General features: G+C 54.5%; 1 protein-coding gene across 2 annotated transcripts in view; it reads right to left on the reverse strand.

The window, feature by feature from the left end:
- ZMIZ1 (zinc finger MIZ-type containing 1) overlaps positions 1-25,560 on the reverse strand; it is a 232,661-nt gene that overhangs the window by 71,414 nt on the left and 135,687 nt on the right. For both annotated transcript variants that reach the window (XM_061180012.1, XM_061180003.1), the window contains exon 7: positions 22,353-22,458. In XM_061180012.1, the coding sequence (XP_061035995.1) occupies positions 22,353-22,458 (106 nt within the window). The remainder of the gene's footprint in view (positions 1-22,352; positions 22,459-25,560) is intronic.

The raw sequence follows: 25,560 nt of genomic DNA on the forward strand, positions 1-25,560 counted from the left end.
GGAGCGGGAGGGAGGATGCTTCACCCAGCTGGGGAGCCTGTCGTGCAGAGCCTACCTCCTCAGGACCAACCAGGCCATGGAGGCCCCGGGGTGGGGGTGGGGGTGGGGAGTCTGTGGTGCAGGAGGAGCCTCCTCCAGGCCTCCCCCGCTCACCTCCAGAGGGATGGGCTCCTGGATCCTGTCCCAGCCCAGGCCAGTAAGTATGAATGAGCAAAGCCACCGGATGTAGGTCCCCCTGGGGGGTGGGGGTGGGTGGGTAGAAAGTGGTTCCCAGGCTCAGGGCTGGGTCACCTCCTCTGTAAGGCTTTGGTCGGGGGGCTAGGGGCATACACAACCCCAGCTCCCTCCAGCTGAGACTGAGAGGCAGAACGATGAACCCCAGAGCCACTGAGCCAGGTCTTCCTCAAGCAGGGCTTGCTGATTCAGCAGGTCTCAACAAGGATCCCTGTGACTCAGAGATGTCACCCATGCGGGCTCCAGCACTCAGAGGGAGAGTGAAGAAGACAGGGAGGCCCCAGGTGGTGTCCATGGGAGTGTGGCAGTCATGAGCTCAGGCCTTGGGAGCTGCTTGGCCATCTGTCTCCATTCAACTGATCCTTCTCAGGGCGCATGGAAGCGCGTGCAGGGCATGGAGTGGGTTCAATAAACATACACACACATACTGGAGGGTAACCGGCCATGAAGCATCTGTCTCACTGCCAGCGCCGCTGCCCCAGGAAGGCTCAAGCAGCTGCACTGGGCGTGAGTTGATTCAGGGGTTCTGCCTCCAGGGACCTTTTTCTGGGGCTTCTGCCCACCTCTGAGGGGTCAGGACACAAACTCCTGTGTCCTTTGATAATACTGTTCCCTCTGCCTCTTTCCCTTCCTCCTTCACCCTGGTCAGCCTCCTTAATTCTACATGTACAATCTCAAAGAAGAAAGGCACAGCTGACGTTCAGCTCCCAGCCAGCCAATGCAGGTGTCTCTGCCAGGCCTCGGGACCCTACCCACACATGGGGACAGTGGGAGGGCATACTCCCACTGGGGACACAGAGCTGGGAGTCCCAAGCTGGATCCAGGCCTCTCCTCTGTCCATAGTAATAGAGAGAGCTCCCACTGACAAAGTGCCTGCTGGTTGCCAGGCACAGTTCTAGGCCCTTTCCAAGTATCAACACGCCATCCTCACAGACAGCCCTCTCTGATAAGGTGTGATTATTATTTCCACTCTGCAGAGGATAACAGTGAGGCACAGAAAGGTTCAGACAACTTGCAGAAAGATTTAAACTCCCCAGCCATCTGGCTCTAAAGTCTGCACCAGCAACCGTAATACCGTATTCCCAAGATGGGACTCTAGAGAGAGTGACCATCAAAGTCACACAGCGAGTTAGAGTTGTGATGAGAGTCAGGTTTTATATTCTTTCCAGCACACCACATTACATATATGGAAATGTCTTCTTTCTTTGTGTTTCTTTTTCCTGTTTCGCCTCTGTGCGATTTAACCATCCACCCAACATTCCGGGTTGTCCAGGGCTCCACCTGAGGAGGGGCATGGGGGTCACGGTGGAGAATGAGACCTACCTGGCTCAGAACCGCCTGTCACTGCTCCCCACCCCCTTCCCGGATGTATCCTCCAGCAGGGCCCTCATCCCACACTCAGGCTGCGTTCCCAGAAGTCTGCATTTGGCATCGGCCCAAATCTTATAATCATTTCATTAAGAAAACAAAACCAACCCCTGCCCCACACGTCCATCGGCACTGCCAGGAAACCCTAGGGTTGTGAGGTTATCGGGGGTCCAGGAAAGCCTCCTGCCAGGCTGGAGGAGGAGAGAGGATGGGGGAGGGAACCCAGGAACCAGGCATGAAATGGTCCCTCAGGTGGCTTCCGTCTTTAAGAGCTGCCTGCCCCTCCATCCACTCAGCTGGGAAGGCAGCCGTGCCCAGGCTGTCTGCCCATGCCACTAGGATGCTCACAGCCTCTCAGCTACACAGAGAGGCCAGAGGGGTCGGAGCGGAGACAGGAAGGAACTGACCATGTCCCCGCTAGCTGAGGAGTTGTGGAGGGTGGGGATGTGCCTGGAATTGGAGGCTGAGCCTCAGGAAACAAGTACTGACTAGCTGGTGGCCTTGGACAAGTCACTTGGCCTTCCTTGGGCCTCTGCCTCATCCTTTGTAAAATGGGAGCGAGGCCAGCTAATACCAGGTGCCAGGGAGGACCAAAGGAGATAACAGCGATCATTCTCAAGAGGCTGAGAGGCCGTGGGGTTGTGGGTCCCCCCTCCCCCAAAAGGTGCTGAAGGGCTACCCCCCAGTACCTGTGAATTGACCTTTTTTGGAAACAGGGTCGCAGATGATCAAGTTAAAATGAGGTCATTAGGGTGGACCCTAATCCCATATGACTGGTGTCCTGATAAAAAGTAGAAATTTGGACACACAGACAGACACGCACACAGGGAGAGTGCCATGTGAGGACTGGCGTTCTGCTGTTATGAGCCGGGGAACCACCAGAAGCCAGGAGAGATGCCTGGAACAGGTCCTTCCCTGGTGCCTTGAGAGGGAGCACGGCCCTGCCACCACGACACCTTGATTCAGACTTCTGGCTTCCAGAACTGCGAGACAATGCAATCCTGTTGTTTAGGCCACCCCGTCTGTGGTACTTTGTTATGGCATCTCTAGCAAACGAATACCCACGGTGATGCTGCGGAAACCTAAGTCTCAGCTCACCATTCCTCTGCTTAAACCGCTCTGGCTCAGTCAGTGTAAAAATCCACGTCTTTATGATGCCCCCACAAAACCCTGTGTGACCTGGCCCCTGTCACCTCCCTGACCTCATTTCCTTCCAGTATCCCTGCCTTCAGGCTGCAGACACCCCCATGCTCTTCTCCAGGTGGCCAGACTCACTTCCCACCTCCTGCAGGCCTCCACCCAGGGGACACCTGAGTCTCAGGAAGCCTTCCTCAGCTGCATTGCCCAAATCTGCAGCCCCTCCTGACGTTTGCTACCACTCTTTCCTGACTTAGGCTCCTCCTTAGCATTTATGACTGATGTATTTCAATTATTTCTCTTGCTAATGCTATCTCCCTTGCCAGAAGTCAAGCTCCCTGCCAACAGCGACTTTTGTCTGTTTTGCACATGTTATATCGACAGGATCTACAATATGCCAAGCAGATGCTTGATATCTGCTGTGTGAATGAAGCACAGACCAGCTATCTGAATGAATAAGTGAATCAAGGAATGAATGAGTGAACAGTAGGGTCTGCGGTGCCCTGCTCCCGCTGCTTGCCAGCCCAGAGACTGGGTCCCCGACGTGCTGTCTGCAAGAATGTGGGTTGCCCCTCAGTGGAAGCAGCCTGTTCAGACAGGAAGCTCAGGCCAGCTAACAAAGGGGCTGCCAGAGGTGATGGGGAGCTCGCCACCCAGGCCCCTCATGAATCTCTTCCCACTGATTTCTGGAGTCGCCTTTGAAGGGATGGGACGGCCAAGGCAGCACGAATGTCTGTGCCTCAGCAGTCCTGGGGCTTTATTGCTTCTCCCAGGACACAGCTTTGACGGGGGACTTCCGGATGGCCCCCAGTTGGACTGACATAAGCTCCCTCCAGATGGAAAGGCAATTTCCCTTCCTGCTGAAGCTGTCGGCCTGTCTGCCTGCCTGGCTGGGCGGCACACCTCCCTGTCTGGCCTGGGGCGGCCAAATTTCACTCCTGATGCTCCTCAGACAGAGGCTCATGCAGGCACCAGGAGGATGCCGTCCTCTCTGCAGAGGAAGAAATGGCGCTCAGCTGGGGGAAGGATTTCAGGCCACACACTCTGACGCTAGGCTGGGGTCCCGGCAAGGCTGAATGCAGGCTGCTCCAACAACCACGTGACCCCCGTGTGCCCCACAACCTGCAGGGCCTGTTACGTGCAGCCCTTTTCCTTACAGGGTCTCTGCTTGCCTATTTGGAACCCCCAACTCTCAGCATTGAAGTAAAGAGAGCCTAGTCTTAATTTTCGGATGAGGAAACTGAGGCTCAGAGAGGGACCAGGGCTTCCTCCAGTCACACAGCAAGTTAGTGGTAGAGCCAGGAATAGATCCAGGTCTTCTGACTTGTTCCAGAGCCCCAGGCCATCTCTCCGTGTTTCCACCAACTGTAATGTCAAGGATGTGCTCTGCAAACTGTAAAGTCCTAAACACATGAGGACTTACTATTCTAAAGGGCTCTTGTCTATCCACTGTCTCTTTCTATGAGCTGGGGTTCAGATGGGGAGGGTCTGCCCCACTCTGTTCTTCCCCCTCCTCACAGGGAGGTTGGGGGCTAGACCCTGGACCCTTCAGTCCTTTTCTCATCCACAGTGGGGGTCACATGCATCAGAAGGAAGGATGGTGGCGTTGAAAAAAAGATGGGTTTGGGCTCAAAAGAAGGAAGGAGCTCCTGACAGTCAGGGCTGCCCAGGGTGGTAGTGAGCACCTTGTCACCTGAGGTGTGTAAGCTGAGGATGGGGAGTTGTAAAGGGGATCCCACACTGGTAGGCTTATGGTTTCTGAGGCCCTTTCTGTTTTGGGGTGCTGTGATAGGTAAGAGGAGAGGAAGGGTGCTTGAGAAGCATGCCCAAGCACCTCAGTGCATCCTGGGCAGCAATACAGCAGTTTTATGAACTTCCTAAGCCCATTAAAGCTCGCCAGGAATCCTGCGTCACCTGGTGCACTTCCCGCCCTCCTCTCCTGACAGTCCCCTGTGAGAGGACACTCTCCCAGGTGCCTGCTCCCTTCTAGCCCTGTACTCACAGCCCATGGCAGCCCAGGGGGTCTGGTGACTCCCCTCACACCTGCAGTGTGGTCCCAGGTGTCCCCCACCCCCGGGGGGCTCTGGACGTGAGCAGACAGGCCACGAAGGAATGTCTGTCTGGGGAAAATCCAAAGTGGCCGCCAGGGCAGGGCAAGGAGTAGGAGGCCTGATGTTGAAATCAGGATCCTCAGAGCTGAGCTTGGCAGGTGGGAACAGCACACCCCTCAGCCTGGAAGTCAAGGTGTGCTCTCCCCTCAAATTCACATACCAGTCAAAGTGTTGAATAGTGGCTGGGTACCAGTCTGCAGCTGGGAGGAGAAACTGCCACAAATCCAAGGGTGGCAAAGAAGCTGAATCCCACCCTCCCACCAACTGGGGTGGGGGGGGCTTGTCCAGGGGGAGAGGAGCCAGGACCCCTGTGATGAATCTGAAAGGTGGGACAAGCCATGGGCTCACAGTTTGGGTTGGGGCTGTCAAGGAGGGAAAAAATCAGCCCTGGGGATCTCAGCCCTGAGGTTTGGGGCTAAGCAGCACTGCCTCTTCCCTGCCTCAGTTTCCCCATCTGGGATGCAGGCACTATTTTGGGATGCATGGTAGGAAGGCACAACTCTGGGAGCAGCGCTCCTACTGCTGCCCCCCCAGCAAAGGGAGCCCACGCCCCCGTTGGGCCCCAGACAGACCTGGGAGTGTGGTGTGTAATTGAATTTGGCCTAATTACCTAATTGTGCTGAGGAACAACCAGTACCGACAGAAGCCTCAAGTGTTGGGGGTGGTTGGAAGCTAGGAGCCAAGAGGCAGCCTCCAGATTCCCTAGGCATTCAGGGGGGCAGTGCCAGCACCACCACCTTCATACGCCTTAACCTCTCAGTTGCTTGAAACCCTGGGGAGCAGGTGGCAACTGTTCCCATTCTACGGGTGAGGAAACTGAGGCTCAGAGAGAAGCATTTTGCACAGAGCTACCGAGTCAGAAGAAGTAGAGAGAAAATTTGAACCCACATTCCTTCTGCACCTGGGGCCTTTGAACGTGCTGTTTCCTCTGCCTGGACTGTCTTTCTCTGTCTTCCTCTTTGGGCAGATTTTCTCCTTGGAGCCTTCCTGCAAGGGTCATTTCCTTGAGAAAGCTTTCTCTAAGCTCCCAGGCTCATGGCCCCCTCCACGTGTCTTTTGTAGGGCCTGTCACAACGATTACATCATTGTCGGAGGGCATTTATTCTAAGTCTGTCCTCTCCATGAAGCCCTGAGCTCCTGGAGGGTAAGGACCACATCTACCTCACTCACACTGTCCAGGCATCCAGCATAGGCCTGGGACACTGTGGTACTCAATACACGTTTGCTGAATGAATGGATGAGTAATCTCTAAATTCTGGTTTTTTTCTAGATGCAATCTGCTGGTTTCCTGCCATCACTGGCCTGGGCCTTGGGGGTGGGGGTCTCATCTGCAAGGAGTATTACACCTGGGGCTATGACAGGGGTCTCGCAGAGTCGCAGGGAAAGGACAGAGGGGCCACTCTATGAGGCCCTGAGCTGGGAGCTTCAGATTTGACATTCCACCACTGGGAGATGAAGGGACCGGCCCACAGTCACCCAGGCTACAAGCAGCCAGAACTGGAAGCCAGGATTCTGAGCCTGGGACCTGGCCTCACCACCCCTCACCATGCTATTATCAAATGGCAGACTGAATGAACAAGGCTAACAGACAGAGGCACATGAAATTTAATCCAAAGAAAATCATGTGAAGAGTGGAATTTCAGGTCTTGCGAAACAAGGCAGGAGAGAGATTATTAGATCCCTCCACAAAGGTAGCTGCCCATTGGGCTAATTCACAAGGCAGCCCTACTCCTGGGATGCATCCAGGCCTCCATTCATCCAGGCTCGGGGTTGTCAAGGCTCCTTCCTTCTTTTGGGAGGCGGTCTGACCTGGTACCCAGGTATGCAGGAGCGGGACCTCCTGGGTCTAATTCTAGCCCTGCCACTTGCTAACTGTGTGGCCTTGAGCAAGTAATTAACCTCTCTGAGTCTCAGTTTCTTCTTAATATCTTTATAAAGATGAAAGGAGAGGAAGTCTCTGCAGTATTTTGCCCAGCGCCTGGAACATGGTAAGAACTCAATAAAACTTCACTCCTTAATTGATTCATAGTACTAGGAAAATAATGGTAGTATTAGAATAGGCTAGTGTGAGTAATAGAAATAGCAGTAATAGTAGCTGTCATGGGAGTAACAGTACTACCAGCAGTAACAGGAAGAATATTAGTGGTAAGTACCGCATCAGGCCAGTCTTACCGCTGGTATGATGAGGGATGCTGGAAGATTGCTCCCTCTCTCTGTGCCAGTCTCCTCTCAGATAAAAATAGGCCACGTGATCCTGAAAGGCCCTCTGCACGCTGGCATTCACATCAGAGAGTAACAGTAGCCATTAAAATGAGACCACTACGGATACTTACTATTTATACTTACTATATACCCCCTGTACTCCGAAAGGGCACTGTCCTCCCTCTTCCCCTTCCCTCTCCAGCACACAGTATCCTCCGCCCCGACCCAGCCTTCTTCCTCTCACAGCTGATTTTTGGGGACAGGGTACTCTTCACGCACGCGTTTTGCCTCAGGTACCGGGATATGGCAAATGGACACCGAGTCCTCACTCTGTGCAGGGCACAGCTTCCCCTACACCATCTATCTAATCCTCAACATCTCAAACACCACAAACAACTGGGAGGGATATATGGTTATCATCCCTTGTTTCCTGATGCTACCGCTAAGGATCAGAGAGGTTATGTCAGTTACCTGAAGTCACATAGCTTGAAAGCAGGGAATAGGATGCAAACCCAGGGTGGCCTACCTCCGTGGCTGGACATGCCACGTGGGTGATTTCTACACTTCAAAGGTCCTGTCACCCCACTCCCACCCCATTCAGGTGCCCCTCACTACCAACCCTCCCCTGCTGACATGGCACGATACTTCTTTCTGTATTCAATGAAGATGACACACTCCCATGTACTCCACAGACAGACCCTTCCTCTTCCCAACAGCCATGCGTCCATCTGTCCCCGCTTGATCCTCAATGATTTAAGTCCCATGCCTCCACTGGCCACCTAAGAGCTAGCTCTCAGGCACGGCTGGACTGGCCAGCAATGGGTGCTTCAATAAGAGGTAATCGATGACATTAAAAGACTCAGGAGATTTCTCGCAGAATTGGAAGCCCTGGCAGTGGTGGGCGTGTGTCTCACATGGCCTCAGGTGGCCCCCTGTGTGGTGGCTGTCCCGCTGGGGGTGCTGGGCTCTCTGATCCCCCAGGGCCACCCTGTAGTTTCCGCCTCCTGGCTGTGTGGACATGTGGGTCTTTCAAGCTGAGGAAGCCCCTTCCGCACAAGCAGGGGGCCTGGGACCCAGATGCCGAAGTCTAGCCTTGGCCAGTGCTTGGGAGGGAACAGACCCAACAGACGGGGCCACCTCCCCGCTCCCTGTCCTCTCTCTTTAGAGGGGCCGTGGCTTTCTCCTCTGTTGTTTTTCTCCTCCCACAGTTCTGTCTCCACTTGGGGTGGGAGGAAAGAACCAGATGCAGAAGCCCTGTCCCAGGGGGTGGGCACACCAGTCTCTCCCCTGAGACATTCAGGAGCGGCTCAGGGTCAAGCACACAGGGCGGGGCGCCTCTCCGCACTCGCCCGCGCTCGGCTTTCCCATGGAGCTCGATGGCACACCAATTTCCTGCTGTCTGTGCCTGGGGAGGGCGAGCTCCCATTTTCTCTCTTCCCAGCCCCGTTTGCACAGACGTGGGCCCTTCGCACACGCGGCCCCCTTGCCTCCCGGCCTCCCAGCAAACACTATTAGGAGGCAGTGATTCTGAACATCTGGGCCGCACATCTGAGAGTGGGCTCAGGACCACACAGAGCCTGGAGGAAATGGGAAGACATGCCATTAATGTCACTTCCTCGGCTGAGGGTGCTCAGGACGGGGACAGCACCAAACAGCAGCAGGCATTTCTGGGGGTGTAGCCCAGGGCTGGACAGGGGCCGGACTGGGCGGTGCTCCCGAGGACAGTGAGCCTGGGGCCCAGAGGAAGAGGCTGCAGGTGACACCGAGGCAGAGATGAGCTGCAGCCAGCGGGACCAGTGGTGCATGGCGCTGTGGTCCCAAGGGGAAAGGCGGGGAGACAAAGGAAATGAAGGAGAGAGGAAAGGAGAGGGGAGAAGGACAGTGAGGGAGAGAGAAGAAAAGGGAGGGAAGGAGAGAGGGTGGGGGGGTGAGACATAGGTAGAGGAAGAGAGAGGAAGAGAGAGAAAGAGCCAGAAGGACAGAGAGGTGGAAGATTATTTTATTTTGTTCAGCATAGAGGCCACACGCTTCCGGGCAATGGAGCCACCCCTGACAGACCACCAGGAGAGCAGGGTCCCCCCAGAGGATGCACTGTGGACGCAGATGGACCCAGTTCTGATCTCAGGCCAGCCACTCCCCAGCTGTGTGACCCTGGGCATGGACTTCACTTTTCGGAGCCTCAGTTTCCCCATCTGGAAAAGGGGCCAGAGCTCACCTTCGTGGGCTGTTGTAAAAGTCAAGGCGCTCACCTGTGTGAAGTGATGGCAGAGCCCGGGCTATCCCTGAACTGTCCCCGGTTTTTCCAGCTGCTCTGGGCTGGGAGCTTGCTACTGGAAGTGGCTGGCCCCCAGAGGGTTCTGCACACCACCACCCCTTCAGCTTCTCCCTTGGCTGATGTGGGTCTGTTGACATTGTGTTTTTCCTAAGCTGTCCAGGTCTGTGAGCTCCTTGCAGACACAGACAATCTCTAGGGTTACCTAAGTGCCAGTCACAAAATCTGCGTGTAATAGATGCCCATGCACGTCTGTTGAAGGGGTGAATTAGTTTATCCTTTGCACCAAGTTTCTGCTGTCATTATAATTATGTGCCTGTTTCAAAAGCAGAGTCCTAATTTTTCCCCCCAGTAATTCCTGTTTCCTGCCAGAGACAATAGTGGCTCTTCATCCCAAACAGGTGAGACTGGGTCCTTTGGAATTCCCTACAGGAGTCCAGCCCCAGGCAGCGTTTCCCACCTGGCCAGCCTCAACAAGCCAGAAAATGTGCCTAGGAATATAATGAAGCATCTGTTAATAGCTCTTCAAGGAAAGTCATTGGCTAGAGTTCCTAAGCTCTGGAGTCTGTTTCTCTCTGGACCCAGGAATAGCAAGGGCAGGCACGACTGAGACAGCGCTGATTCCTTCCAGCCACCTGCCTGGCCACCACCCTGTCCCCAGTGAGGGGAATTACCACCTTGCAGAGCTTCCACTGCAAAACACAAACACCTGGTTGCCCGGGCAGCACCTTGCCACAGTGACGTGATCCAGATGGTCCCTCGAGAGGAAGCTGGGTTGCCAAGGAAACAGAATTGCTGCTGCTCCAGCCAGGAAACCTGGATTCTAGAGCCTCTGGACCCCAAGCTTAGAGAAGTGAAGTGATTTGCATAAAGTCACACAGCAAGTACGTTTTAGAGCCTGTGCTGCAATGCAGGACTCAATAATCAGAACGATTATGTACGGAGCCCTTCTGAGATGCCAGCTTAAGTACTTTGTACCCATTACTTTGTGAGATGCTGGGAGACATGGCTGGGGTTACACGTGGCATGGAAGTGATGGAGCTGAGCTGATCCCAGGTCAGCCTGACCCTGAAGCCTGAGCTTGGACCCCTGTCCCATGCTGCCCCCTCTTTGGTTTCCAGATCTTGGCTCTGCATGTCCTGAGACCAGCCCTATCCCAGCAACTCACTGGACCTGACTCAAGGGCCTCTGAAAGCATGGAGGCCAGAAGGGCTGGGGGCCTGCAGGCTGAGACCACAGTTTCCAGGGCCTGGTCCCTCCTAAGCCCTCACTCTGCTGTGCAAAGTGACTTGGGTAGCTTATGAGGGATAAGAGGATGGGGGTCTGTTGGCCAGGGTCTTCCTTCCTGTCCCTGCTTGCCAGATGGGCCCTGGGGACAGGCTGAGTGTGACACTCACAATGAGCCTGATCCCTGAGAGAGAAGGCACAACCCGAGAAGAAACAGAAGAAGGAGTGAGGCTTGGAGTTGGGGCAGGCCGGTCTACACCCTCCCCCTATTCTCTTGCTTTTTTCCATCTTCTCTTTAGTCTCAGTCATCCAAACATCTATCCAGTCAGAGCCATCTATCCACTCATCCCTCACCTTGTTACAACAAGGACTGGAGTTACTTTGGACAAGTGAATAAATCTCTTTGTTCATCAGTTTTCCAATCTATAAAAGGGGTTGGTTCTTCACGTGAATCAGCACTGATGTTCATAAAATACCCAGCACAGAGCCTGGCATGAAGCAAGAGCTCAATAAATGGTCCTTTATTTTTTTAGTTTTATTTTTTTTGGGCTGAGCCGTGCGGCATGCGAGATCTTAGTTCCCCGACCAGGGATCGAACCCTTGCCCCCTGCAGTGGAAGCGCAGAGTCCTAACCACTGGACCGTCAGGGAATTCCCAATAAATGGTACTTCAAATGTTACTTTCTCTCTTGAAAGAATTTTGAGAAGGATTGCTGGGAGACTTGGAGAAACAGAGGCCCTCAAACCTCCCCAGGCCAAGGCACAAACAGGGTGCTGCTGGCCCTGTCTAGCCTGCCTCAGCCGGCTCTCTATTCTCCACTCCTGCACGCTGCCCGCTTCCCTCACTGGGGCCCAGCCTCCTCTTTGTGGGGGAAAGAAGATGCCCTCTTAACCTCATGTGACCCTCTGCTCTCTTGGAGACAGCTGTGGCCTTCTGGCCCTGGAGCCTCAAGAAGGGGCCATTCCCTGGCCTGAGTTAATAGGACCCCACTTATCTACCTACCCACTTGGAGGTGGGTGTGGTTGGCATTGACCTTGGCCCTACCTAAGTACAGGATCCATATTTTCCAGACCCCAAACCACAACACAGGGGCAGGCACAGGGTTTCGGGCTACCTCCAGGTATGAGAGGCATCCTAAGAAAGTCTGAATGCCAACACGTTGGAATATAAGATTGCTAACATGTATACAGCACTTAGTATATGCCAGGCCTCATTCTAAGCACTATACATATGTTGGTTCACTTAATAAATGACTTTTCCAAGGTAACACAGCTGGTGAGTGGAGGGCCGGGTGGTTTTCACACCCAGACATGCTGTTGCAGAGTCCATGCTTTTAACCACTACTCCTCTCTGTGAAATAGCTGAATGGCTTCTGGAAAAAAATATTTGAAATCGGGGCTGACCAGGGAACTGTGATAATAACAGCTGACATGTACTGAATGTTTACTATATGCCAGGATCTCTGCTCCTCACCATCCAAAAGACCGTGAGTACTGAATGAGTTCAAAGATGAGAGGGTGTCTCACCCACCAACAAGGACAAGTCACTGTCAAATACTTAATATCTCCACCTGCAATCAATTCAGGTGATCCTGACAAGCTCTCTTGAGTATTAACATTAACATTCCCAGCATTTCATTGCAAACTGCACATAGAGTAGGCGGCAGCTTATGGCTTCAGGGTTAGATATTCTTGTTTGAATCACAATTCTGACCTTGGTCAAATCATTCAGTCTTCCTAAACTCCAGTCACCTCATCTGTAAAATGGGGCAGACATGGGTCTGGGATCATCATGGATGGTGCACACAGTGCCGGGTACTGGGAAAACGCTGACCAAATATTTGCTATCATCATGATTGAAAGGGGCTATAAATCAGATTCTTTTCCTAATCCAGCTGCCCTGCCCTGGCTCTGTAAGTCTAAATAAGCAAGGCTAATGATACCTGCACCATCATTGATTCCTGTCTGTCTGTCTAACCCAGAAGGAATTTATAAGGTCATGGCTTGCAATGCTTGCTCTGAAAGTTCCATAACCACCTCGCCCACTTTCTGCCAAGTCCCTGCTCCATGTCACTCTCACACCGTCGAATCCCCTGAAATCCCTCCTCTGGGGGTGAGAAAGCTAAGCTCCAGCTTAAAACCAAAGCTCTGGCTTCCTTAATCCTCTTACCTGGCCCTTTCCTCTGCAGAATTAATTGCTGCCCATGGCTTTATTAACTTCTCGGGTGGCCATGGCATCTTCAGGGCACCCTGGGGCAGTGGGGACTGTTTTGGCAGGTCCTCTGTCCCAGATGCACCTTTGGGCCGGACGGTGGAAGGCAGCGCTCTGGCTGCAACGTGGCAACACCTTGGTGCCTGAATGGCGATAACCCCGTGGCCCTGCATCACCCCAGAGGCTGTGCATCTCCTTGGGGACACCTGTAGAGAAGCAAGGATAGCCAGAGCTCTGGCCCCACTTCTGCTCCTGCGAGGCCACCTTCCCACCCCTCAGAACCTCAGTCTCTTCCTCTTTAAATGGGAAAAAGCCCGCCGTGGCGATCTCACGGGGCCGGACAAGAAAGGCCGTGTAAAGGGCTGTGTCTGTGTGTAGGATTACTGTCATTTCTCACCCCCAGAATGGGAGCATTCATTGATTTCAAGCCCGAAGAGCAGGGACTGTGTGTGGTGCATTTATATGTGTTTGTAGCCCCCGTGCTTGGCACGGAGTGGGCCTGGCACAAGACGCTTGTCATTCCTTGCCCTGAAAATTTCTGTTTAGTATTTTTTATTTTGAGAAGCATTCCCACGCCCAGGACTTCATTATTCTTCCTGCAGCCACGAAGGTAGAGAAATGGTACGGATGCGTTGGACTGGGGAAGAAATTGATGCTGGGGGTGGTGGTGTTGGCGGGGCATGGCCTGCCCAGGGGAGGTGGAGGTGGAGGTGGAGGGTGGTACCCAGCCCCCATGGCTTTGTCCAGGGCTGTCCTCTTTGTCTGGAGCACCCTCAAGTGTGGACAAAGGGATGTGGCCCCCAAGATGGCTTAAGGTGGTCACGGGACCTGGTGAGAAAACCACTGCCATGTCAGCTCTCTTCCCACGTTTGCGATGTTGCTAGTTCAAGGGGGAGAGGGGCAGCTTCCCAAATCCCGGGCTCCCTTTTTAACTAGCAGAGAGCCGGCCCAGGCTGTACCGTGGAGCAGGCACCTGGGGCTACACCTGGATGCAGGGCCTGCTCTTACTGTCTTTATTTGGACAGTTAGCATCTAAATGTGGCAAGGGGGGGGCTGGTCTGCCAGGTATGGTGGCCAGAGAGAGAAGGCAGAAAGTTTCCTTCTCAAATTCCTCTCGTGAAGTCAAAATAAGTAAGCATCCATATGGAGAATACAATCAGAAGAATATGGCGGGGAGGGGGTGGAGATGAGGATGGGATGCAGGTGACGGAAATTGGGTGCCTTATTGTTGGCACTGTGGATGCCTCATCACACACCCTCTGCTTACCATGGGCACCATGGCTCTTCCTGGCATCTCCGCCAAGGTGAGTGCTGGAGGGTGCATCCACACCCCTACCCCAAGGAGCCCCCAGCCAATAATGGATGCCAGCTGCTGGATGAACACCTCCTTGTCCTGGCCTCTTAGGCTGACTGAGGGGCACGCTCTACTCTGTCTCCGGGAGCTCCCCACAGCAGGCACAGTGCTTCACATCACACTTCTCTCCCTCCTCCTTCCCTTCCGCATCTTATTTCTCTGCTTCTCTACTGGTGCTTTCTGGGCTCCTCCTAAATAAATCGCTTGCACTGGAATCTTCATTGCGGGGTCTGCATCTGGGGAAACCCAAACTCAGACACACATCATTTGACTGAGGTGCCTCCAGTGGCCTCTCCTTCCTCTATTGCCTCACAGATCCCCGTCCCAATCATGTGTGTGGAGTCCCAGGTGGGGCTCTGGACTGGAGTTGTGAGGGTCCAGGTAAGACAAGCAGCCCCATCTTGAGAAGGCTCTGCACAGCCTGTCAGGGTCCTGGCCCCCAGGCCCCCCCTTGCCATGAGCCAATGCCCTCATCCCCCCACCCCCTCTCCTTCTGGACAGGCCCGGAAAGCAGATCTCCACCAGCTGGGCCTCAGGCAGCCGTGTCCTTGCACACCCTGGCTCTGTGGGGTGGGGGTGGGGGGCAGCGATGAGCTAATCCCACAGAAGAGAAGGAGGCAGGAAGAGTAGCCTCCCCAGCGAGCAGGGGCCTGCCCCCCAGGCCCTTGGGAAGGAGAGGGCTGTGCTGGGGAAACTGCTGAACCAGCCCAAAGACCAGGGCGCTCTCGCCTCCCCCCATCCCTGCCAACTCCAGCCAGACTCCAGAGGAACCCATGGCGACCATCGACCATTCTGACCAAGACAGAATCCATGCTCCCTGCAGAAAACATGGGAAATAAAGAGTCAGCTACCTCCCCCCATCCAGATAGATCCATGATTTCTAAGCTGACATTTTGGTATATTCCCTTCTGTTTTCTGTTTCCTCTGCCTAACCAAATGTATATTTTGTTTTTGCACCTGGTCGAGGTCATACTGAGCATGACGTTTTGTTACCCTTCTAAAAAGAAATTAATATTATGTCATAAGTATTTCCGGATGGTAATCATTCTTAGGGGACCTCACTTTTAATGGCTACTGAAATACTCAGTTCCCTTTTCCAGGGCCTTGAAGCTATTTCCAAATCTGCCTTCTCTCATTCTTCCGTGGCACTGCCCCCCTCCTCACTGTTCACTCTGGACACCCCAGGGACCACCGCACACCCCTCCCCCCAATTCCTTAGCCTGGGAACGCTGTGTCCACAAACCCTCTGTCACGTGAGTTCCTCCCCGCTGTTCTTTTTCTCCAAGAGCAGAGTGACCGGGCCTCAGCCCTCAGGGAGCTGGGGGAGGGGAGGGAGCCAGGGGCCACTGGCCCAGGACGACCTACCCGCCCTGCTCACACAGGGTCACTCAGAAGAGGGACAGCTCCCTGTGCTCCAGATCTGATCACGTGGAGGTCCAAGTCCTGCTTCCAGCCCAGGAAGTCATGCACCTGGTCTGTCTTGTCCCTGTTAGAGCCTCAGTTTCCTCCTCTACAAAATGGGTGTGCTGATAAGAGCCCCAGTGGCCTCGCTCACAGCAGTGACTCGACAGAAGGTGAGTGATAAACAGGTTTTGTCCTTTAAACAGAGCTGACCGCGAGTCAGTTCCCAGGGGCTGGGTGATGAAATCCAGAGCCCTTTCCTGAGCAGGACCTGACCTGGAGTGCAGAGGCGGCCAAGCAGGAGGAAGGAAGCCAAGTCCCTCCCTCACATCCCAGCTCTGCTGAGCTCAGATGTGGCGGTGGGGGCTGGTGTCCAGGAGGAAGTCTGTCCCCGGCCTCGACGAGGTGCCCAGCCGGGCGGCCTGGCATTTCAAGGGCGAGGGCCCACCTGCCGCTTTCTCTGGGGGGAGCCAGCAAGCGTTAACAAATCCCCCTGTAATTTGCACCCACCAATCCTGCCTGCTCACTGGGCGGCTGCGAGCTGTTTTTCACGCAGAGCTGCGCACATCTTTGTCTTAGAGAGACAGATCTGGCAGGGTGTCCCTGAATGAGGCCATTTTTCCTCCCCGGTGATGGTGACGGGAAGGCGGCTGCATGCTCCGGGGTGGGCAGAGGCAGAGGGGGTGGAGAGAGGCGATGGGGGAGGTGTGAAGGTAGAGATAGGAGCTGGGACGCCAAGAGAGGCCAGGAATGTGACCACCACCATGGGGGTCTGAGAGTCCCCCATTCAGCTAGGTGGGAGCAAGAAGGATTGTTTTCAACGACAGAGGAAAATGGTTTATGACCTGCCTTCTCCTGCTTAAGGAGTCCTGGGTGGGAGTGATGAAATGACCTGGCTGGCCTCTGAGGTCTGTGCCCCACCTCAATCCTCCGATGGAGGCAGGACCCTTGCCACTGGTCCCCGGGGTTGGGTCCGTCTCTGAGCCTCAGGGCTGCTTCACAAGTTGCTGCAGAAGCTCCCCTGGGATCGAGGGCTTCCAAGAAGGACCAAGCTTCTCCCGAGCCCCTCCTGAGTGGATCACAGGCCACAGACCGGGAGGGGCAGAGCAGGGGCCCCATCACATTCCTGATTCTTCACCTCCCAGGCTGGCCGGGGGCCCAGGGCATGCTTCAGTCCCTTCCTGTGGTCTGCTGTCAGCTCCTCTGGGGGCTGTCAGCACACTGGAGAAACCAGACCAGGCAGATGTTTGTCGACACAAAGCAAGTGATCCACTTTGCTTGGGTTTCCACTCCTGGGCCCGGGGCTCAGGCTGCTGTGTTGGGATGTGAGCGTGTGTGTAGAAAAGAGGTAAGAAACACACATGTCCACAGGGCCCAGCCGGTTTCCAAATTCAGGAAATGCTTGGGGTGTGAGACAACTCGGGAAGCACGGCACTTATCCGAGGGGTCAGCCACCACCCAGTCCATGCCGGGCTGGGACCAAGGTTCCCATTCAAAGGAAGCCAGGCATTTGACTGGACAGTGCAATCTTCCAAAGAGCAAATGTTGGCAACTAATATGCATTTTTAAAAACTGCTGAACAGTCAGACCTCAGCTGTCTGCAGGTCACATCCAGCCCACAGGCAGGTCATTGACAACTGCCCTCCGCTTGTCCCTAAGAAGGCTGGCCTCCTCTTCCTCGGAGGCTTCAGGGGCTGCCTCTTCAGCCCTGACCTCTCTCCTGAGTTCTCTGGTCCCTTCTCCAAATGCCTACTGGTCGCCTCTCCCAGGATGCCCCCGGGATGCCCTGGCACCTCCCAGACCTGCGGCTCTCTCCACATCTTCCACTCTGCCAGCAGCCCCATGTCTCTCACCTCTCAGAGGGAGCCCAGAGTCATCATTCAGGGAGGCAAGAGGGGCATGAGGACGGGCAGCGGGCAACCCAGGCTCTTGTCTGGGCTCTGCCCCGCCTCACTGTAACCTGGGGCAGGTCCCCCTTTCTCTGGGCCCTGGGCTCCCCATCCCCTGGGTTCTGACATTCCCTATTCTATTATTTTAACCCGCCTCTGGGCTGTTCACAGGGGCAACCAAAGGGACAGAGTCATTCAAGCGTGGACAGGAGCAGAGGCACACAGAGGGCTCTTGGGGACCTTGGACATGGTAACTGCCTGGTGCTTGGTGCCCATGAAGCCAGCAGGCGTGGGCCTCTTGGTGCCAGGGAGGCTGACATTTCAGCACTGCCTGCCAAATTGCCGAGAGCAGGCAGGCAGCGACCGGGGGGGCGGGGGGGCCTGCCGTGGCCTGGAGGGGGGACAAGGGGAGGCGCAAGGCAGGTGACCTTCTGGACTGAGGCAGAGGAGGGAGCCGCTGGCCCCCCAGGACCTTCCCAACGAGGAGGATGCTGTCGTGCGTGCTCGTGTGCGCGTGCTCCCGTGTGCGAGCACACAGGCTAAAGGCTGCACCAGAACAAAGAGCTGGGGGCTGGGTATCAGAGGGGCCCACGTGGAGACGCCTGACTTGGCTGTTTGCTGCAGTGTCTGCTCTGCGCTCACGCTCTGTCTCTCTCCCTCTCTCTCTCTCTCCCTCTCCCTCTCTCTCTCTCTCACACACACACACACACACACACACACACACACACACACACACACACACACACACACACCGCACAGCACTGCCCCCAGGCCTGAGCTCCTGCTCCAGAGCCCACCAATGCTGGCGCGCACAGCCCAGCCCAGCGCACCGCCATCTCTCCTGACAAAGCACCGCTCTGCTCCTCGCTGCATGAGCTCATCCCACCGGCCCTCTGGCCCTAGCCTGGCCTCCTGACAAGAGAGACAGACAGGGAGATAGAGTGGGAGAAGGGGTGGGGGAGGCAGAAGGGGAGACACACTCGCACACACGCACGCACACACACACACAGACATGTTCACCGCCACATATACACGCGCACACACATCACAACGCAGGGAGAAAGTCAGAGGCAGCAGGAAAGGGAAGGACAGACAGAGACAGACATACAGCATCAGAGACACTCAGAAAGAAAGGAGAGGGAAGGACTGGGAGGGTAAAAACTGCATTAGCCAGTGAGGCACAGTGGGAACCCAGACGGAGACAGGAAGACGGGAAGGCGGAGAGGCTGCAGGAGCTCTGGGGACAGAGCATGTTCTAGAACTGCAGAAGCCTGGCTGGGAGAGGCCCAGGTGGGCCCAGTAGTGGCCGGTGTGGCCACTGCACACACACAACTGACACCACGGGGGCTCTCCCAGCTGTACCCAGAGGTGGGGTTAGGCGGGTCATGCACCCACCCACAGAGCCTCAGGGAAAGAGAGGGTGGGAAACAGCCTCACTAAGGCAGAAAGGGCCTTAGAGAGGTAGGGAACCATGTTGGGAAGAAGACAGACAGAAGTAGAGAAGGAAGGCCAGAAAGTAATATTGACTCGGCACCCACTGTGCGCCAGGTATTAGCTGGGCCCCTCACTTCCACGCCTGGGGCATTTCATTTAATCCTCCCGGGCAGCCTGTGGGATCGGCATATAATCCCTCTTTACAGGTGAGGCCACAGCTCTGGGAGGTGGGCAATGTGGAGAAGATGGGGGCCAGTGCTGGAGTCGCTTCTGGAATCTGGGGTCACTGCTGTGTTCTCTGTGGTCTCCACCCCTCTCATGGTCAAGCCTGCCCCCCGCGGACCCTTTATCCCAACCAACGAAACCAGGAGCTGAAGCCTTCCCCGTCAGACTGGTGCCCCGCCTTCCCAAAAGACGGGCCAAGCAGGGGGATGACCGGGACCCTGAGAGCCTTGAGGCTCATACTTCTCAAGAGGGCAGGCGGCCTGGGAAAGGTGGTTAGTCATGGCTCTTGGGGCTGACCTGGGTTTGACTCCTGATAAGTGAATTCAAGTGACAGCTAAGCCACAGGCCCTGTTGGGCCTCAGTGTTCTCAGCTGCAGAATGGGTATACTGAGAACGCACCTCGTGGGCCTAGGGCCTATCATGTGACTAGATAGACATATGCATGGGAAAGGGCTCTCTAGACTGTAAAGAGCAGTGCACAACTGGCGGTACAGATGGGGAAGGAACAAATCCCTTGTCTCAGGAGAAGAAGTGATGCTGGAAATACCACTTAGAGGAGGGCAGGGCCATGCTAGAGAGATCTGAGTGAAGCAAAGAGCTCTTCCAAATGGAGTAGCTTCTCAGATCCTGGCCCAGGTGATCAGAGGCCTCCTAAATCTTGGTCCCCAGCTGGCCCCAGAGTCAGCAATGATGCAGTGGGCACAGCTTTAGGCCTGGATTCAGGAGGCCAGGACTTCAAGTCTCTCAGCTCTATCATTTACGAGCTGTGTGACAGCAGGCAAGTCACAAGACCTCTCTGAGCTTCAATTTCCTCATCCATAAATGTAGAAAATAGTCTGTGTCTCACAGAGCTGGGCATTGAAGCAAAATATGGTAGAGCACCCAGAACGTACTAGCAGGGGTATGAGAGACCCTTGAGGGAGGGGCTACACATGGACCTGGGGAGCAGCTGGGGTTTCTGGGACAGCCCATTCTCCTGTTTTCCTTCTACCCCTCGGGCCACGCTCTCCCTGTCTTGGTTTTGCCTTTTACATATCCCTTGGAGTCATCCCTTTGTCTCCACTCCACTCCACAGGAAGTGGAACCTTCCTGGTCCAGCCACCATCATCCTCATCCTGACATCCCAGCAATCTGCCAACTGGCTCCCTCCATCCACACCGGCCTCCCCTGGTCAATCTGTTCTTCTGTAGCTCGAGTGATCTTTGCAAAATTAGAATTTAGCCACGTTCCCGTTACTCTTAGGACAACCCTCAAGACAGGCCCTGTGTGTCTAACTGCTGCTGACTTCTGCCCCAGGGCTCTGGAACCCCTGGCCTTCCTTTAGTTCTGCTAAAAAAAAGCCATGCTTGCTTCTACCTCAGGGCCTTTGCATAGGCTGTTCCCTTTACCTGGCCAATCCTTCCTCCTTTTCTTCCCCTACTCAACTCTTACTTGACCTTTGGGTCTCAGGGAAGACTTTCCCCACTCCCAGGTGGTCTCGTGGCATCCCTGAGACCGTTCCTTCATGGCCCTTATCACAGCTTGAATTTACGCACACAGTCACACATACAGCTGTGATTTTTTTGCATGTCTTTTTTTAAAAATTGAAGTATAGTTGATTTACAATGTTGTGTTAGTTTCTGGTGTACAGCAAACAGCTGTGATTATCTGGTCGATGACTTTCTCTCCCTCTAGACCAGGCATCAGGAAACTATCCTATCATCTACTTTCATAAATAAGGCTTTCTTGGAACTAGCCACACTTATTTGTTTACATATTGTCTATGGCTGCTTTCGTATTGCTTGCAAGGTCTAAACTATTTACGATCTGGCCCTTTACAAAGAAAGTTTGCCGATCCCTGCTCTGGACGGTACGTTTCCCGAGGTGAGACCACATCTATTTTACCCCTCAGCACAACCCAGCCCCGGCCACATGCCTGCAGAGAGCAGGCACTAAATAGCGATATGGATGTATATGCGTCTTGGATAAGCAGCAATTTTTACCTTGTCAAAATTGTATTGACTTAAGCTATTATTAAAACTGCAGATTCCATCAGGAACAGACGTCTCTTATGAGATTCCAAGACCATTTTCTGGCAAGCAGTTCAATACAATAGTGATATCCCAACACAGGCTGGCATGTCAGGGATCTCAGAGCAGCTATTGGCTAATGAGACCTTCACCACCTTTTATAAGTGACCTGCCATCCACGTGCACGGACCGTCGTAAACACAGCAAAGCACAAACCCGCGTTCAAGCGATTGTGGGCTGTGCAGACTGATGAAAACCCATCATGAGATGTCCTTTAAACGTTTGCATTAAGCTGTTTCTATATACACTCCAAAGAACTGATGGACGAATTCAGAGAAAACGTCTGTTTTATTGTTATACAGAGGAAATAACTGACTTTTTTCTTTTTCAATGAATTGTTCAGACTCCATAAAGACCGTTAACAACATCTAGACACTGCTCGGCACTGACCCCGGCAACGTAGGTCTCATTGCCATTCCTGCCTTCCCGAGGAGATAAACTGAGGCTCAGAGGCCACACACTCAGCAAGTGACAGGGCTGGGTTGTCCAGGTCTGTTCAAGTAAAAGCTTACACAGCTTCCTCTGCTTTTAAGCAAGGTAATGAGGATGGAGGGACAGGTAAAGCTGCACCTTTAGTGTGCTTAAAGCCCTCACAGACAGAATGCTGCCTGGCACCTTCCGTGGCCTCTGTTTACTATAGAGTCAGGGGGTCCCGTGCCGGGACAGAGTTGCAATGGAGAATACTACACAGAACAGTCTTTTAGAATCCTGAATGTACTGATTCATTTTTATTTTAATTTGTGTTTTATTTTAAATTAAAAAAATTTTGAATGAATGCAGTGGAGCCTCAGGGCTAAGGATGCTGATACTGGAGTATAGGCCTGGGTTTAAATCCCAGCTCTGCCACTTCTTAGCTGTGTGACCTGGGGAAATCTCTGCAGCTTCTCTGAGCCTCAGTTTCCTGGGCTGTAAAATGGGGATGATCACAGCACTTACACCAAGGGGTCACTGTGGTGATGGAATGAGATGATGTGCATCTCCCTTTAAGCCTGTTTTTGGGGTGTGGTGTGCCCCGGGCCCCCTGCTGGCCCTGAGATGAGGGACAGGCCCTACTTGTGGGCTCAAGAGGCCAGCAGGTGAGCTGCTGCTACTCGGGGGCTCATGCCATACCTGGACCAACAGAGATGCCAGCCAACAGGGGTGGTGACAGCCTTGGGTTCAAGTCCAGTGCCCCACCCCCCTCCCGACGATACCGTGGAGCCCCCAGCCGTCACCTACCGGCAGACTTCGGAGTGAACTTGTCTCGGTTTGCGGCACACACAGCCAGCAGTCTGTAGCCGAGGTCCAGGTCGAATCCTTGCTGAGCTGCCACCCGACTGACCACCTGCCAGCAAGATGGGGAGGAAGGGCAGGGGTGAGTCACTTTCCACGCCAGGCCTCTGAATCCAGAGTGGCAGATGTGCCCATTTCACAGGTGAGGCGGGCAGGCTAAGGCAGGTCCCCAATGTCAGGCGGAGCTGGGACTCAAACTGCCTCGTTCAGTCACTCAGCAAACACTGATAAGCACCTCCTCCATGCCAGGCCCTGGGATCCCGGGCCCTGCCCTCAGGGGTTTCCAGTCCAGAGATAGGCCTGACCCCAAATCCCAGGCCCTGCCACTTTCAAATTTGGCCCCATTCTAGGAGTTGGCGGGGGGATGCTGTACTACCGCGTTTTGCATGATCCCAGGCCAGGGTCTCTGCTCCCCCAGTGCAGCTCTTCAAACCCCCCCAAAGGAAGTCTCCCACGCCTCCCACCTCTCCCCCATCCCTCACTGAGCTCCAGCAGCCACCACTGCGGGGGACTCGCTATCATCGATACTCCAAGCACGGTCCCCACCCAGCGGCATCGGTCCCTCCTGAGTCAGAATCTGCACCTGGGGAGAAGCCCTGATTTAGGACTCACCGCTTCCCAGGAGCTCCAGCTTGGAGCTGCCTAATGGACAGCTTCGAATTCCCCAGATGGACACGCCTGATGCTCCCCAGCTCCGTGCCAAGCGCCCTGCAGCCTCTCAGACCCTAGTCCCCAAACTGCAGGGCTGTCATGCTCAGCCTGGGGTCTGTCTCCAGCGCCAAGCGCTGGCTCTGCACACGGGAGGCACCTATAAGAGCGCAGGCTGTGCATTCAGACCGGAGGTCCCACCCATCTCCTTGTGAACCTCAGACGTGTGGGCTGGAAGTGGGAGAAGCCAGGGGCTGGGAGGGCTGTCAGTTCTAGGGGGTGGGGGGCAGTGAGGGACAGGACGCTCCTGGGGCCCCATGAACGGTTCCACAGGCTCACACCTGCCCGTTCCCAGGTGTCCCAGCAGCCAGACCTGCTACCTCCTGCCTGGCTTCCTCATTAACAGCAACCAAATTAGGTTTCCTTATTAAGAAGAAAGGACCTTGGAAAATGGAGTTGTTTCAGGAAGCAGCTGGGGCGGCTATGGCTGACTGGGAAAGGAGTGCTCCCAGATGCGGGGCTCATTCTTCTGAGAAAGGGAAGGCTCCGTCGTCGAGCCCCTAGAGACCACCTGCTGCAGAGGCGCTCGGAGGTCCTCAGAGGGCCGAGGCTGCCATGGGTTTTCGCCCGGCCCCTGCAGCCATTAGAACAGTTCCCCATTATATGCTTTATATTTTAGGGGTTCATTACAAGGGCTCTAGAGCTACAAAGTGTGGGAAAACCACTTATCTAGGCCAACCACCTCATTTACCATATATGGACCCTTGAGGCCCATAGAGAGTATCTGCCCCTGTACTGCAGTTCTCATGCACCCTGCCTGCCCCCTTTTGCACCGTCCACCACACGCATGCCACGTTCCAGAGTCACTGAGCCATCCCAGGGCCGGGGCTTCTTCAGTGTTAGTCTCACTGTCCAAGCAGAAAAACCAAGGCCCCTAATTCTTTACGGCCTGTTGAGTATTTCAGTTCTGGAGACAGACACTGTACATCGGGGAGAAGGGTTCCGGAAGGGTCACTTCAGCTCAGATGTTGACTATGGTGCCCTCACTGGTAGGAGAGCCTGGGGGTGGATGCGAGTGAGCACAGGCAGTTTGTTTGGACTTTTGCATCAGTGAGGCTGCTGTTTGTGGGCTATGTTGACACAGTGGTGTAGTAAGAATGCTCGCTCCCAGGTACGAGGGCTAAGTAAATGTTTCCTTCCTAAGCAGTGAGGTGCCAAATTCTCACAACAGTTCCACGAAGTGTTATTACTATCTCTGTTTTACAGATGAGGAGACTGAGGATGAATAACAGCCTGAGGTTACAACGCTTATTTGTGAGAGAGCTAGGATGCGATGCCAGGCAGTCAGGCTGCAAAGCCTGGGCTCTTTCCATGAGAGGACTTCTTTTTCAGCCCACAAAGGGTTAAGGCCATAACTCCCAACCTGCATGGAGAACCCTCAGGCTCTGGGTTGAGGGCAGAAAGGCAAAGGTCCTTCTGTTTGGCCAATACTGGCTAATCCTGTTGCTCTGGTTCCAAGAAAAAAGAAAGAAAGAAACTAGCTATATTGAGCAAGAGGGGCCTGGTACTGGTTCTAAGGGCTCTCCTGCAGGCCCGGAAGTATCTGTCACCAAGTGTCCTGAGCCCAGTGTTCAGAAGGGTCATTGGTTCCAACAGTCTCCTTTTACCAAGACAGAGAGGGTAGGGCCTGGCTGAAGGTCACACAGCACAGGTGTGGCAGAGCAGGCTAAGCTGGACCCTGCGATTCTAGAGTATCTGGTGCAGCCCCTGGCTTCCCCTGGCCCAGTCTAAGGACCCCCGGAAAGTCCGGTGAGGTGAGTCTGATTGACTGTTGTGGGGAGGGCGGGCTCAGCTGAGCAGCCTCCTGTCGTGTTTCAGAGAGGCCTTCTCCCACCCCAATGGGCGTAAAGACCCCTCAGTGAAGACCTCTCCCCCACAAAGGCCTGCAGTGAGCGGCCGCAGAGCTGCTGCCCTCTGCTGGCTGCCTGGGTCCAGCCAGCTCAGCTCGGTCCAGCCCTCGAGGTGCTCCTAAGGCTGACAGGTGGAGCCTGGCTGGCTGAGACCTAGACCCTGGGGCCCTATAGGTCAGGGAGTCCAGCCCCTCATGCCACAGAGAGGGAAACTGAAGTCCAGAGGCAAGAGAGGGGGCATATTCAAAGGCATGTGACAGTTACGTTAGTCCCATAAAGGGAGTGTGTTGTCTTGAAAAGCAGTGAGCCTCCTGGCCATGAAGCAGGACAGGCTGTCTGGGAAATGCTAAAGAAGGGGTTTCTGCTCCCAGCTGGTGGCTGGACTCTGACTTTCTATGAGGCAGTCAGGGGAACTGGTCTGTGCTCCAATCCTGCTCCATCCTATACTGTGCAACCTAAGGCAAGTTACTTAACCTCTCTGAGCCTCAGGTTCCTCTTCTGTAAAGGTACAAGGATGTCTCTCATTTCCAAGGTTGTGTGTGATGGGCTCTGCCAGTTCCATGTGTCCCAGTTCTGTCTCATGGCTACACCCTAAG

The sequence above is a fragment of the Eubalaena glacialis genome, chromosome 1 (genome assembly GCF_028564815.1).
Source record: "Eubalaena glacialis isolate mEubGla1 chromosome 1, mEubGla1.1.hap2.+ XY, whole genome shotgun sequence".
Classification (NCBI taxonomy): domain Eukaryota; kingdom Metazoa; phylum Chordata; class Mammalia; order Artiodactyla; family Balaenidae; genus Eubalaena; species Eubalaena glacialis.